A 14,969-nucleotide genomic window follows, 5' to 3' on the forward strand; every position below is an offset into this window, starting at 1 on the left:
TTACAGAGATGTACCTCTATGTTTCCTGAACCACCTATCATTGATTTTGCACACTAAGCAGTCTGCTATGTTTCCTAACATTTTATATTCTTTACTGCTGCATTCATGCTTCAAATTAGATTTCATTCTTTCTTTAGGATATTTCTTCTGCCTATGTGATTGCTTACTTAGGATCACAGTAAAGCAAATACTTGCATAATTTTAAGGTCACCCACAGCTTTTACAGCATTAGGCACTTCAATGTCTATGGGATTGCTATGCTCATGACATTATCATGACATTAATGTTCAGTAATAGCACACAGATTGTCCATTATGCAGAATCTTAACTTCAGATAATGTAAAGCAGATTTTCCTCATGCTTACTGAAGATTCTTTGAGATATTTCATAGCATTTGTAAAATATTTTTAAAAAATAACATTAATGTTAGTATTTATATGAGAAATAAATTTGGTTTTCTTGTTAAATTCATCCATTTATTGTCTTCTTTTAACAAAGGAAGTGAAAATTATACTCACTTTTCTTCATGTGTCTTAAAAAATCAAGCTTTAAAATTATTATTATTTTAGAAGTTTGTTCTAAGAAAATTAACTTTGATGGAAGATGAGCTCAGGTGATCAGGACATGGATTCAGGTGTACTTGGCATAGCAGTTCATTAACTATGTGTTAATTATGTATGATTACTCCTGAAAATCTATAGTGGCTTCATCTTTTAGGTTGCTTCATTAAATCATTAATTTTCTTGGAGGTAACTAAGCCTGACATAATTAAGTTATCTTAGTCTCCACAGGTTTTTATCTTCCCATGATGTCAGGAACACTGAGCAAGTTATAATAAGGCATTGTAACTTATTCCCTGTATGTATTGACTTTATATTTTAGGATTATATAATACTATTTTGACATTCTTAAGTAATCTAATAAATGTATGCCTTTTAATTATTTACTTAATGTTTTATCATAGATTGTGCACTTCTTATGTAATAACCCATTTATGTATTTGAACCACTTCTTTTACCAACAGTTCTTTGACCCCTGGCTACACAAAGCTGCTTCAGTTTATCCAGAACATCATTTATGAGGAAGGATTTGATGGATCCAATCCTCAGGTATTAAATAGCTTCAAAGTCTTTTATAATTATTTATATAATGTTGTTTTCAAATTCTCCTGGGGGGGGGGGGGGGCGGGAACCCAGAAGTTTTAGAATAATAAACAGTGAACAAGCTGTTTTCAAGCACAGAACATGTACATAAGCAGAGCACAAGCAGCCTTAGTTTGACTGTTACTGTGTATTTAGAGTTTCAGCTAAGTTCTCAGTGGAGGCACATAAGACACACATGCTTTATCAACATCATTTTTAAATATGCATTTGTAGCATTTGGGATTAAGTAGCTGCATTTTGAGAATTACTTTTAAATCTGCAAGGCTTGTACTTTTCTATTTAAATTGTTCCTTTTTCTGACATTCAGGCCTTAATTTCAAATTACCTTATGAGTAAGAATTATGTTAAGATTTTATTGTATTATACTTTGTTTTATTGAATTAAGAATACATTTTTATTTGCCATATTAAATATTTTATAACAACGATTTCTCTGTAGCTCTAATTTTTAAAACTTCCTCCAAATTTCCACTAATAAAGATGTTCTGGTTAGTTTAGCTTAAACAAAGTGAGGAAGATTTTATTTCTACATATCATGCCTTTCAAAATTCTTCCACAGTGATTTTAATTGCTTTTGCTACTAAATGATTTGCATTACATTTGTATTATTTTAGTAGAAGTATTTCTAAAGCACCATTATTTTTATTGAAGAAGACAGAGAAGCTGAAAGTCTTGTTTTTGGCATTATCAGCTACATTTGTGCTCAACTCATGGATTTTTAAATATTCTTGCAAACTTTATTATTATATTTAACAGGTTTTCCATAGCAAAATAAATAATTTTTCATTTTGTTTTGATTGCCAGTTTAATTGCAGATTGAAAATACTTATGTGTGTATGATAAAGTACAGTCATTTATTTATAGGTGACTTTTCATGTATGTCATAATTTTTGTGACAGCCTTTAGTATTTAATACAATTCTATTTTGCTCAGTGTTGCTCCATTTTTGGCCCTACCTAAGATTTATGGGTACTGTGTCTTTCCTTTGGTGCCAGTGCTTGTCTGGAGAGGTAAATTGGTCCCTGACAGACACCTCCCCCCACTTGCTGTGGTAACTATGGAAACAGGCATGTCATAACAGTTCCAATGGTACAGTGTGCAGAGCTGCTCTTCTTGCAGGATGATGACACATCTTCTGAGAGTAAGAAATTTTATAGCATCCCAAAAGCAAAGGTAATAGCAAAAGGAATACACACACACACAGAGATATACCTTAAGAATCCTTAATAAGTAAGCTAGTATAGGAATAGAGTAAAACATTTGTTTTCTTAGTTGTTTATTCAACTATGAAAATGCTATTTTCAAAAAACAATTTTTTTTTCACAAAAATTGATAGACGCCAAACTGGAGCTGGTTTGGCTTTCTGAACCAGAGATTCTATAATTAATGACTTTTATAAAGATTAAACAGGGTTCAGGTAGACATTCCTATGGTGAATACCAAAACTTTTTAAATTAAAATATACCAATACGTTATTATAGAAATACACTTACAATTTTATTGCAACTAAAATATAATGAATTTTCTTATCTTTAAATTAATTGTACTGTTTGCTAAATTACTTAGTATATATATCTGTCTCAGAAACTTTAGATGAGTTCTAGAAGCCACAGAAATACGCCTATAAGGCACTACTTCAAAAAATATTATTCCTAAGTCAAAAATAATGTTCTGACATTGAAATAAATGTTACGTTTTTAAAGAAAATTTTTATCTTTTTTTTAACATGTTTTCAAATAAACAACTAATTTGAGACAACATATAGAAATAGACTCTAAGGAACAGAATATTGTATACTACCTTATAATTAGCCTTGGTAGTAAGTAAAGTAGTGTAGCTCATCTGTAAAAATAATTAGAGTGCAGACATTTACAAATTGAGGTCATAATTTCATTTAAGTTGTTATTTTTAAATATCTTAGAAATATACGATAAAAATGAAATTTGAACATGGATTTTACTTAGAATACCAGATTAAATATTTTGGATGTTCTCGTAGGAATAAAACTATTTATTGTACAGCTAACAAGGTTCTTTTTTTTAATCTTATGCCACACAGTATGCCCCATTATTATATGGCATAGCAAAGGAATTATATATCCTAAAGGACACAAGAGATTTATAATTCAGCCTTTGTTTTTGCAATTACCATTATATTTTTTATAATATAAGTGAAGTATTATGTTCAATTATATCTGTTGTGCTGGGTACCCACCTCACTTAAATATCTTATCTCTCATTCATTTTTTGGCTTAATATTTTCATTCACTTGATATACATATATCAGTGTATCTGTCAAGAGTCATTAAACCTCTGTAGTTCTCCTAATTTCATACCTAACAGCATTTTTGTTATAAACTTTTGTCAAGTACTTTTTAATACAATAATAGATAATGGGACAGTGGGTTAAAATACTGTTGATCTTTAGTTTCTGAAATGTTAACAGAGAAAACAATATTATCCTGCTCTCCTTTTACCTTCGTGTTTCATTGTACTATCTAGATTTTTTTTTTTTTTTTGTATGTTTCTCTCCCTTTTTCCAGAATGCTCTTTCTGTTGGGAATCTAACATGTTTGTTATCATGAGATAACAAATTTAGAGATAGCAAAATGAACTTTAAATTCTTGCCATTTTACTTAAATTCTGAGGTTTTAAATAATAAAAAAAAAGAATAACCCATCATATTTTACAGATATCTTACACTAATTCACCAGAAATGTATCTATACTTCTAACCTAAGCCCTGGTACATCTCATTACTTCATTTCATTCAAGTAATGCAGAAATAAAAAGAAAACAATTTTTGTGGACCATTGAGGATGATAACATAGGGTGTCTTAGGTGGTTGTCTATCATAACTTTAACACAATCATTTAAAAAATTGAACCAGCTGCCTACATAGTACAATCATGTTTTAGGTCCTTAGAGTCAGGAAGTTTTTTTCTAACGTGCTTATTCTAAAATCCTTTTTTTTTTTTTTTTTTTTTGTAATTTCATTCTTATAGTCTTATCCAGGCCATTATATCCCTTCAATTGTATTGAATTATAGAGCAACAATGTTATCTTCTCTCCTTTTCATTTTTTTTTTTTAATGGAGTCTCACTCTGTCACCCAGGCTGGAGTGAGGTGGGGCAATCTCAGCTCCCTGCAACCTCCGCCTCCCAGGTTCAAGCAATTCTCCTGCCTCAGCCTCCCAAATTGCTGGGACTACAGGTGCGCTCCACCACACCCAGCTAATGTTTGTATTTTTAGTAGAGACAGGGTTTCACTACGTTGGCCAGGCTGGTCTCAAACTCTTGACCTTAGGCGATCTACCCTCCTCAGCTTCCAAATGTGCTGGGATTACAGGTGTGAACCACAGCGCCTGGCCTCTCCTTTTAATTTAAAATGAATAAAACTGGCTGGATGCAGTATCTAACACCTGTAATCCAAATACTTTGAGAGGCTGAGGCAGGAGGATTGCTTTAGTCCAGCAGTTCAAGGTCAGCCTAGGCAACATAGCAAGACCCTGTCTCTACAAAAACAATAAAAGAAAAATTAGCTAGATCTGGTGGCACATGCACGTAGTCCCAGCTACTCTGGAGGCAGAGGTGGGAAGATCATTTTGAGCCCAGGAGTTCGAGACTACCATAAGCTATAGTAAGGCCACTGCACTGCATCTGGCTAACAGAGAAAGACACTGTCTCAAAAAAAAAAGAAAGAGAGAAAGAAAGAAAGAAAGAAAGAAAGAAAGAAAGAAAGAAAGAAAGAGAGAGAGAGAGAGAGAGAGAGAGAGAGAAAGAAAGAAAGAAAGAAAGAAAGAAAGAAAGAAAGAAAGAAAGAAAGAAAGAAAGAGAAAACAAAGTCCTAAGTAAAGTGTGTGTTTTGTCCAGAATCATACATCTTCTTAGTTACATAGTCCCGACTGTAATTCTCTCTTATTCATTTACTAGCTTATGTTCCTTTAGGCTTTAATCTTCTGACATTTCAGTGTTGTATTCATTTTTCTTCCTTTCCATGGTCAATAAATTCTGCTTGAAAAAGGAATACACAAATTCAGTTTTCGTTTGTAATATCAGGGAAATAGATATATTGTGTTGGGCAATAACTAGTTGGTTAATAAATTTTATCAGTGGTATTTTATAGCAATAGCAAGTGATACATTTTAGGAATTTGTTTCATCAGAAATCACTTGTAAAGTAGCACACATTCCAAATTATGGCTTTAAGAGCAAACTTACTTTTCCCATCAATTCTAATAATGAATTCTCAATTATTTGCACATGCCAGATTTTGTTAACGCCTTCTTCTTTTGCCCAGAAATTTTGCTGAATTTCTAAGGAAAGTATTTACAAAACATTTATTTAGTTAGAATAACCCAAACAGTAGAATTTATTATAAACACATCTGTTGTTAAATGTTTATTCACAGTGATGTATTCACAGTTTAATTGTTTTTAAATGTTCTTTTCCCAAGAAATACAGTCACTTATTGTGACCTTACTGTCAGTAGGCTCAGGTTCTAAATGTTCACCTGTTAAATTTTACGAAGAGTGTTGAACTTAAATTATTATTTTAAGAGCAGCTTCAAGAAGAAAAACCAGAGGCAAATGTAAAATATAAAAACAAAAAGTCATGTATCTTTAAGCTTTTTTCAAAGAAAAGATCAGGCAGTAGGTAGGATAAAATTAAATAAGAAATATTGAACAATTTATAGTTTACTGAAAGACAGAATTTTCTAATACTGAGAAGGGATTTGCAAGCATTCTAGTTTAGATTTCATCATTATTATCTGTTTTATTAAATATTTTAAGTGCATTAAATATAATTCTTAGAGTTGTTGCTGTTAAAATTTAGATACAATTTAAAGCTTAAGGCTTATGATACTCTTCAGATTTTTCAAAAGTTAAAGTTATTTTTTATAATCTTGTAATCTAAACGGTTTCATTTATACTGCTTTATGTACTAATAGTACATAAAAATTTTTAACACATCTATTGACATTGTCTCCCTGATGTTGTAAAGATAAGAACTGACAGATAAAAGTGGTATTCTATTGATTAACAAAACTTCATATGTTTGCTTTTTTCCCACTTTCTTTTAGAAAAAACAGAGAAACATTTTAAGAATAGGAATTCAGAATCTTGGCTCACCTTTATGGGGAGACGATATCTGCTGTGCAGAAAATGGTGGCAACAGTCACAGCCTTACCAAGTTCCTCTATGTTCTCCGTGGTCTTCTGAGAACCTCTCTTTCAGCCTGCATCATCACAATGCCAACACATCTGATCCAGGTAAGAACTTTCCAGAACTACTTTTTCATAATTCATAGTAATATAGTATGACATTGTGGTTTTAGTTTGCATTTCCACGATAACTAATGATGTTGACCATCTTTTCATGTGCTTTCTGGCCATTTGCATGTCTTCTTTTGTCTGTCTTTTGTCCATTTTTTATTGATAGTCTCATTATCAATTTGTAAAGTTCCTTGATATTTTAGCTACAACTTGGTAATAATTTTCCTCCTATGACTTACTTTTTCTATTTTCTTAACAGTGTCTTTTGAAGAGCTAAAGTTTTCAATATTGATGAAGTTTAATTTATAAATTTTTTAATGGTTAGTGGTTTACCTCCCTCACACCTCCAATCTTGACAGTCTTTTTCTCTTGTGTTTTCTTCCAAACATTTTATAGTTTTTTCTTTTACTAATGAATCAATGTATTTGCATTTGAATTTTTTCTACAGTTTTAGTTCATGTTCTGAAACAGCTTTTAGTTTCTTTAATTAATATTCTAATGTAAAGTATATGTTAACATTAGTATAGTTAAGTACATATTGTCTGCCTCAAGCATGTGATTTCATATAATCTTATATATCTAATACATTGTAGTCTCCATAGAGGGAGGGCCTGATATTTATACTTTTCTTTATAGGCTTTATGGTAATAACATAATATTAAACGTGGTTTTAAAATTCTTAACACAGTACCTAGGCTTTTCCTAGATATTCAATAAATGTTAAATGAATATTGCATCTTTATTATAAAGTTATGTAATCTTAGTATCTCTGTTCCAACATACCCAGACCCTACCTGCAAATAGCAAATTTATTAAAATGACATTTAGTTACATTCATTATATACAGCATATATAGCAAATATGACTGAAAAGTGTGACAAATGAAAAGTGAATTTAGCTAGATGCAGTGCCTTACACCTGTAATCCCAGCACTTTGGGAGGCTGAGGCAGAAGGATCACCTGAGGCAAGAAGTTCAGCCAGGGTAACATAGCAAGTCCCCATCTCTACAAAAAATTAAATTAAATTTTAAAAGAAGTGAATTTGGTCTCCTTGGCCAGTAGAATTTATTTATTTATAAAAGGCAGCAGAGGATAATTCGGTTTTCCTTGAAGGGGTTTTTATACATTGTATCTGGACCTAAATTATTATTATTAGTTTACAGTTGCAGACATATCATAAGGAGACTCCTTTCTCTAATCATGCTAGACATTGTACACATACTTGTATTGCTTTCATTGTTAATAAGTTATCATAAAGTTAGTACTCGAATAATAGTTTGGGTAGACCTGGTGAGCTTTTTATGATAAATAAACATGAAACAGACTTATCAGATACTGGTGAAAATACTACTACTTATACTACTACTACTACTGTTCTATTACTACAACTATTTATTAGCCATGTACTACATCCCAAGCACTTTACAAGTATTATGTCCTTGAATCTTCAGTGCTACCCTGTGAAACGGATAGTTTTTACCTCTGTTTCCATAGGGTCACCCAGTTAATAAGTAGCAGGCCAGTGTTCTTCCCTGACTTCAAACCTTATCACCCTCACCATTAGGTTATATGGCTTCACTAATCATCACAAAAACCCTGCAAGATAGCTGTGATTTCACCCTTTGCAAAGACAACTAAACTGAAATTAAATGATTATCCAATATCCCATATCTGTTGTACATTTTAAGCTGGTATTCAAGCTCAGATCTGGTTAACTCTAAAATTTAAACTCTTTACCCTCTGTCACACTATATCTATGTGTCCTGAATTATTAACTACCTTTGATGACACTAAGTTTCTATTAGGAAAAAAAAGTTACTGGCTAACATTGTAATTATTCCATATTTATTAAGAGAAAATTATTATTGTAAAATATTTGATAAATTAGTACATATAAAAGATTAAACAAAAAGTTCCATTCTAGACAAGAGAGAAAAAAGATGAAAATATGCTTCCTTTTGCATAATTGCAAAGCAAACAAAAACAATTATGAAAAAAATATATGTACATATGTAACTTTAAATTTTATTCCAAAGGGGCCTCTGTGAGAAAACAGAAAGAAAGAAAAGGAAAACACTTTTTAAAAGCCATTTTGTTGGTGAGCATCTTTATTACTTAAGGAAGAGATTCCCATTGCGGATTTCTGTGACAGTGAATCCTGTACCCTCTGTTTAAGGGAACAGCAGATTCTATCAGATGACCTCCAATCAGCCTATCTAGATAACTGATTAAATAATAAGTGAATGATATAGTGATCTGGATGTCTGAACCTGAAACAATATTTTAACTTTGATACTTTACAGGTATATTTCAGCCCCTGTATAACTGGAAGAGAGATTAAATTTATGCTTCTTAACATAGCAGTAAAGAGACTTCTTTGAAATAGACATAGCAAAATATAGGGTCAGATTTTGGTAATGAGTATAAAGTTATATAGTGTGACAAAGAATTAAGACATATTCCTCAAAACAGAGAATGTCTTTTTTTAAAAAACTGCACAACCTTCTAAAATTTTTCCAATTTTCAATCTCTCATTCCTAGACGGTTTTGCAAAGTTATCATATAGTAGTCTTCTGGCCCTAATACCAATGGAGTTATAAAAAACAAATAAATTTTCCCTTGCTCTTTGAACATAATGTCTGACCATATATTTGTTTTTATATGAAAATGTTTAGGAGAAAATATAAAACTTGTACTTTTTCAAACCCATCATTATATAAATATGAAGTAAAACTTTTAATAACTTTTAAAGTCTGTCAAGGAAAATCAGTCTTTTGGCTAAGGAAAGAGAATAAGAATTGCAAGCAGTATGCTTAGAAAGGTAATCAAAGATGTACGAATACATATAACCAGGGCACTGTGAGTTTATTTAATAAAAAGTTACGTGGTGATTACTATGGGCCAGTTGCAGTCCTAAATGCTTTTCAAATATCAACTCATTTAATTCTCATAATAACCCTGTATGGTTGGTACTGTCATTATCTTTTCCCAAGATCACACAGCTAATGAGTGGCAGAATTTAGACTTAAGTAGTCTACCTCCTATTACCATAATCTTAACGCCACTGTGCTGTGCTACTTGTTCAACATAGATACTAGAGTCAAAATTTAGAAACAAACTATGCACAAAGTAGCATTCAATGATAGAAAGAACCTGGGATCTTAGAGGCAGATGGATCCAACTAGTTTCATAGTCTTAGTCAAGTCTTAATTTTTTCAGCCTCAGCTTCATCTGTGAAAATGGAGCAAAAAGTATCCAGTTAAGAGGATTAGTAATAACATGTACTTAAACAGTGCTGGCACATAGTAGGCATTCAATATATGTTAGCAGTTGTCATCTTCACTATTATTACTTAAACAGATCTCCAAAATTGAGGATTTGAACAGAGATCAGGCTACAAAAAATAAGATATAAAAGTCTATCAAAGCAATAGAAATCTCCAGCGGCCTCTTTTTACGAAAAACACTGACAGGATCTTCTCACAGGTTAGGCCTGAGACAGACCAGGAGGCATAGATAAAGTCAGTTGGCCATCCAAATATTAGTAGCATCACCATGTTGTAACAAGACTCTTTAAACATCATACATCACCTTCCTGTCCACTATGACCAGTGCCACCTCTGGAGATTGTAAGTTAGGGTTTAAATGGTGATTGAATGACTGTGGGTAATTTAGCTTATACACTTATTTAACAAATAATGCAGGCACTGTTCTAGGCACCCATAGGGATACAGTAGCAAACAAGACAAACAAGATTCCTATTCACATGGAACTTTTTCAACAATGTAAAAGATAGGATGGAACAGAAAAGTAGTATATGTGAGTATATGAATACTTGAGCTTGGGGATGGTAGTAGAGTGGTTTTGGGCAGAAATAGAAATGTAGTTGGATATCCTTGAAAATTTTATCATACATATAGTTGGGCATGTATAGATAATAAAATTGTGGTACCTTTATTTGAGTGCATTATATAAATTAATATTAAAGGTACTTTGTATAAAATATCCTTATTTCTTGAATTGTTAAACCAGCCAATCGGTGTTCTTACTTTAGTTATTAGCATTCTGTCAGACTTGTATAGTAATGATTAGTTACCCTTTATTGTACTTTTGGCATGCTTCCCATGTTTAATTTCATTGTAGGGGAAAGAACACATAGTTAAGGAAATTGCAAAGAGAGGGAAAAGTTAAAATAGGGAAAATAATGACATAGATTCAAAACTGATTTTAACTTATTGTTATAATAAGACTTTTGTGAGTAGAATGAAGACTTATTTTTTAATTTGCATTTGAAATGTTTTATGTTCAGTCCCACAACTTTGAACTTGAAATTTCTTATTTCCTTCAGGTTGAAGATTATTTTCTTTAATGCCACAGGAAAAAAATAGCAAGCATACTTTGGAACAAGTATATAAAAATAAATTCTAAATATCTGTTAAGAAAACACAAAAATTGTTCAACAAATATATTATGAATGTCTTAAGTGTATATGCATATAATCTTAAACAATTTTCCCTTTGAAGTAATATTATTACTCATATTGTCTCTTGATAGAATATAGTTTTAGTATCTGCCCAAAGACATTGAACTAAAAATGTGTGTGAAAATGGCTAAGTTAAATACAGACTTTGTTACATGCTGAACTGTGGAGTAAAGTGTCATTAGAAGAAGCAGAACTACGGACGGCTCCCCTATATTCCAGCATTACTCAGTTCCCAGATCCCTGCTGTGTAGTTGTTCCACTCGCCAAGAAGCCTGTTAAAGAGCCCCCAAGAGCATGTGTACAGCCCTCCATGTTAATAGTTAATTGGTGAGGATGGCAAGATGAGAGGACAGCCGAACATGTGGTCTCTCAGACTCAAGCAGTAGACAGACCTTTAGTTATAATAACAGCAGCTGCTCACATTCTCACAACTCAACTGTTCAAAACTCTGTTGTTGAGTGAAGGAGGTTGTCGTGGATTGAAAGAAGAAAAAAAGAAAAGGTTACTTCTAAGAAAAGTAACTAAAACACTATATTTAAACTCTTCCTACATATTATTATAATTATAAGAATATTATTGCAACTTTTAAAAACTTTGGTGTAAATACCCATATTAAAGGTTATTATATTTTGGCTACACTCAGCATTGTGCTGCTTGTCCCCCTTTTACTGTTAGAAACAGAAATGTTTTTGTACCCTTTGAAACTTTTTAATGAGTTATCTTTTTCTTTTGCAAAGTGGTAACTTTAAAGCAGTTACAATAGGATACTGTTTGACTTCCATATCTAGCAAGATATGAAACAATAATTTGTTGTTCTGTAAATGGGAATTGGCTTACCACTAGCAAAATTTGTCATCCACCTCCAAATTATGCAAACATTTTGTGGCTTTTGAAAATAGGTAATTTTATTTTCAATTCCCAGTAACAGTTGTGTGCTTGAAGAAAATGGTGACCAATAACACTTATTCTTTTTGGAAATAGAAACTTAGTTTTGTGCCTTATGATGATTTTATTAGTGAGGTGAAAAGAAAATAAATTTCCCCTTGTTTATGCATTTTTTAGTATAATCTGTGGCAAGTTGTTTTTGATTTGTATTTTTTAAGGCACTTTTACCTAAAACTGTCAGGAAATAAATATCGAAACACTTAAACTAATTAATAAAATTAGAAATGGAGAAAGTTATACCGTTCTCACAGCATTTTTTTCAAAAAGAAAATTTACTTATTATTGCTAATCTTTATTCAAGCTGTCATAGTCTGCACTTTTAAGGAATTTTAAAATATAAACAACAATAATGCAAGAATGAAAACTCCTTTGACATTCTGGATCATAGAATATGTCAGTATGTTTTTTCATTGTATAATAATTTTAAGTATCGCCAGAGTTTAATGTACTTGTCTAGAGAACAGTAGTTGGTAAACTATTTAGCTTTCCTTTATTCAACCAAATTTCAGATTTGAAACTAGCCTATAGCATATTTTCGTTTGTCATCATTGACACTTGATCAATTAACAGCCTTATTCAATTTTTGTCATATACCCACTGTTTTATAATAATTTGATCTGTAGAATTTTTTCCCAGCTATCTCATTGAAGAAAACTATTACCAGCATGTTAGCTTATACCAAGGAAAATTCATTTTCTGATGAAAAGGAGGGAGAAAGGACCTTTTTAAAATATGTCTCTTGAAAAATGAATGAGATTTTATTTAGTGTGTTATTTTAATTGATGTGTTTTCAAATTAATCTTCTATAACATTAGAAGATTTGAACCTACTGAAGTGAATGATACAGTATGTTTCTATGTAGAGAAATTCAGAACAAACCTTTTCACATCCATAAACTTTTTTGTTCATGCTGAGTATTTTAGCAGCTAAACTCTAAGTCAAGCAATGGACCGCTTTAGAACTAACCACTAATATGGGATTATGAAATGTGGACTCCAATGGCCTTGTGAATTTCTCTCAGTGTGAAATCTTTTATTCTTAAAACAAGAACTAAGAATAATTGCATGGTGAAGAAAAATATACTTTTGTGAGTTTACAGCTATAAATTTTGGGAAAATATTTTTTATCTAATTGTTGATATGAGCATACCACCACCTTCAGTCATCTAACTTTATTTCAAATGATCTTTTTAAATGCACTTTATTAAGAAGAATATTTAGGGATGAAAATTACAGATTAATCTCTTGATCATAGCTACAGTTACTAAAGGATAAAGCCAGATATTCAGAGTGTCATTTTTTATGAATTCTTTTCTTAATCAGAATATTCTTAACTGAGAATCTGCCTTTAATGTTTTCAGATCTTCTTAACGACTCTGAAATTGATTATAAGAAATTTACATATTTAAGAGTTTAAAAAGAAGCAGTTTTTAAAATGAGCTAAATTATATTATACCCATTTCAGTTTTACATCATATTTATCAAATTCCAGTGACTTTGTGTCAGTATAGTAAGCTGTAAACAGAATCGGTTTTTCTTTAAAATAACAAATAGTCTGTGTTTCAGTCCTTCTACCATAGACTTTGGACTTATAATTCTTACAGCTCAAGCTTTTTTTCTTGTTTCAGACTACACATGCTGATACCCGGTTAATTTTTAAAGTCACATCATAGCTTGTATGCGTTATACGTATATATTTAATTTACTTTTTTGGACAAGGATGATTGAAACTTTTTACACAAACTCTAAATTATCTATAAAGTTCTGTCTATATTAAGCATAGTAGTATATGTATAACTTTGTCTTTGTGTGAATATGCATATTGAATAAGAACAGGATATATTTTAAATTGTCAGTAAGGATATATTTTAAATTGTCATTTTCATCTTTAAAAGAGAAGTACGATTCAGAAACCTTTCATTACACTTAATCTAACCAAAACATATTCAGTAAACCATAAAAAAAATTTTTGGTTTAAAATATTTTTCCTTTCTCTAAAATAACTTTGTGATGTTCTTGTTCATACTGTTATTCATTCTGTAGTTCCTATAATGGTAGTAGTTATTAGCTAATGGGCTATTTAGGGCCAAACTTTTCAAATGTATCAATGATATAAATAGTGAAATGTCTCATCACGGTATGGAGATTGAGTCATCTGTTTGGACATATGGAATCTTTGGCTGCTGGACTGCATCGTCTTTATAATGCCCAGTGTCCAAGGATGGACACAACTGTTCTGGGAGCAGAAGGGGATGTGGGGAGCCCTGTGTGTTCAAGCTACATGAATATGGTAGGAGAAAAAGAGGGGAAATGATCTTTTACATTATTTTTATCATAAACTATCTTCTATATCACTTTTTGTGTATAGAAAACAAGTACAACTTTATTTAATTTTTCATTTATTTTACAAATAAAATTACTAAATTTTTTTCTTTGGCATTGTAAGATATCTGAAAAATACCTGTGAGAAAACATGAGTTTTGAATTATTCCTATTTATATACTTGGTTACATACTTTCCCTTAAAGAAAGATTACCGTCATCAAATGTGAATGATACTTATTTTTTAATGTTGAGACCAAACATGCTTGTAAACAATTACAATTTAAAGCTGTTTAAGTACCAGGTCAGATATTATGTCCTAGTGTTATGTTTTATCCCTTTCCTATTAATTACATTATTATTGCTATATGAAGAGTTCTTGCTTCTTTAATAATGTTTTCGCACCCTATGTAGTTGATCTTTAATGTTGGGAAGGACAGGGGAGAGATTAAATTAGGCTTGTAACCTCTTTTTCTTCCAGGCTGATGATAGAAAATAAAAGCTCTTAGCCACAAAATGTAACACTTAGAATTAATATTTAATTAGACTAGCAAATTGTATACTGTGGCTTAAAGCTTCCAAAGAGTTGTTAGTGCCACAATTGACCTACAGGTTTAATAATAACTGACTTCTAGAAGCAAGTGCCAGTTCAGCATAGTAGAGCCACTGTAAGAAAGTCCTGAGAGATTAAAATCAGCAAACCAAATGGCAGGCAAGGATTCCTGGGATGGAGCCTTCTGGAAAGCTGGGAGCTGGAATAGCTTTTAAGCCAGGATTCAGATGAGAACA

General features: G+C 31.5%; 1 protein-coding gene across 6 annotated transcripts in view; it reads left to right on the top strand.

Annotated features, from left to right (window-relative positions):
* Positions 1 to 14,969, top strand: part of ELP4 (elongator acetyltransferase complex subunit 4) — a 274,679-nt gene that overhangs the window by 116,422 nt on the left and 143,288 nt on the right. For all 6 annotated transcript variants that reach the window (XM_003830413.6, XM_008955877.5, XM_034932357.3 and 3 more), the window contains exons 6-7: positions 1,025 to 1,109; positions 6,242 to 6,430. In XM_003830413.6, coding sequence (XP_003830461.1) covers positions 1,025 to 1,109; positions 6,242 to 6,430 — 274 coding nt within the window. The remainder of the gene's footprint in view (positions 1 to 1,024; positions 1,110 to 6,241; positions 6,431 to 14,969) is intronic.

The sequence above is a fragment of the Pan paniscus genome, chromosome 9 (genome assembly GCF_029289425.2).
Source record: "Pan paniscus chromosome 9, NHGRI_mPanPan1-v2.0_pri, whole genome shotgun sequence".
NCBI lineage: Eukaryota > Metazoa > Chordata > Mammalia > Primates > Hominidae > Pan > Pan paniscus.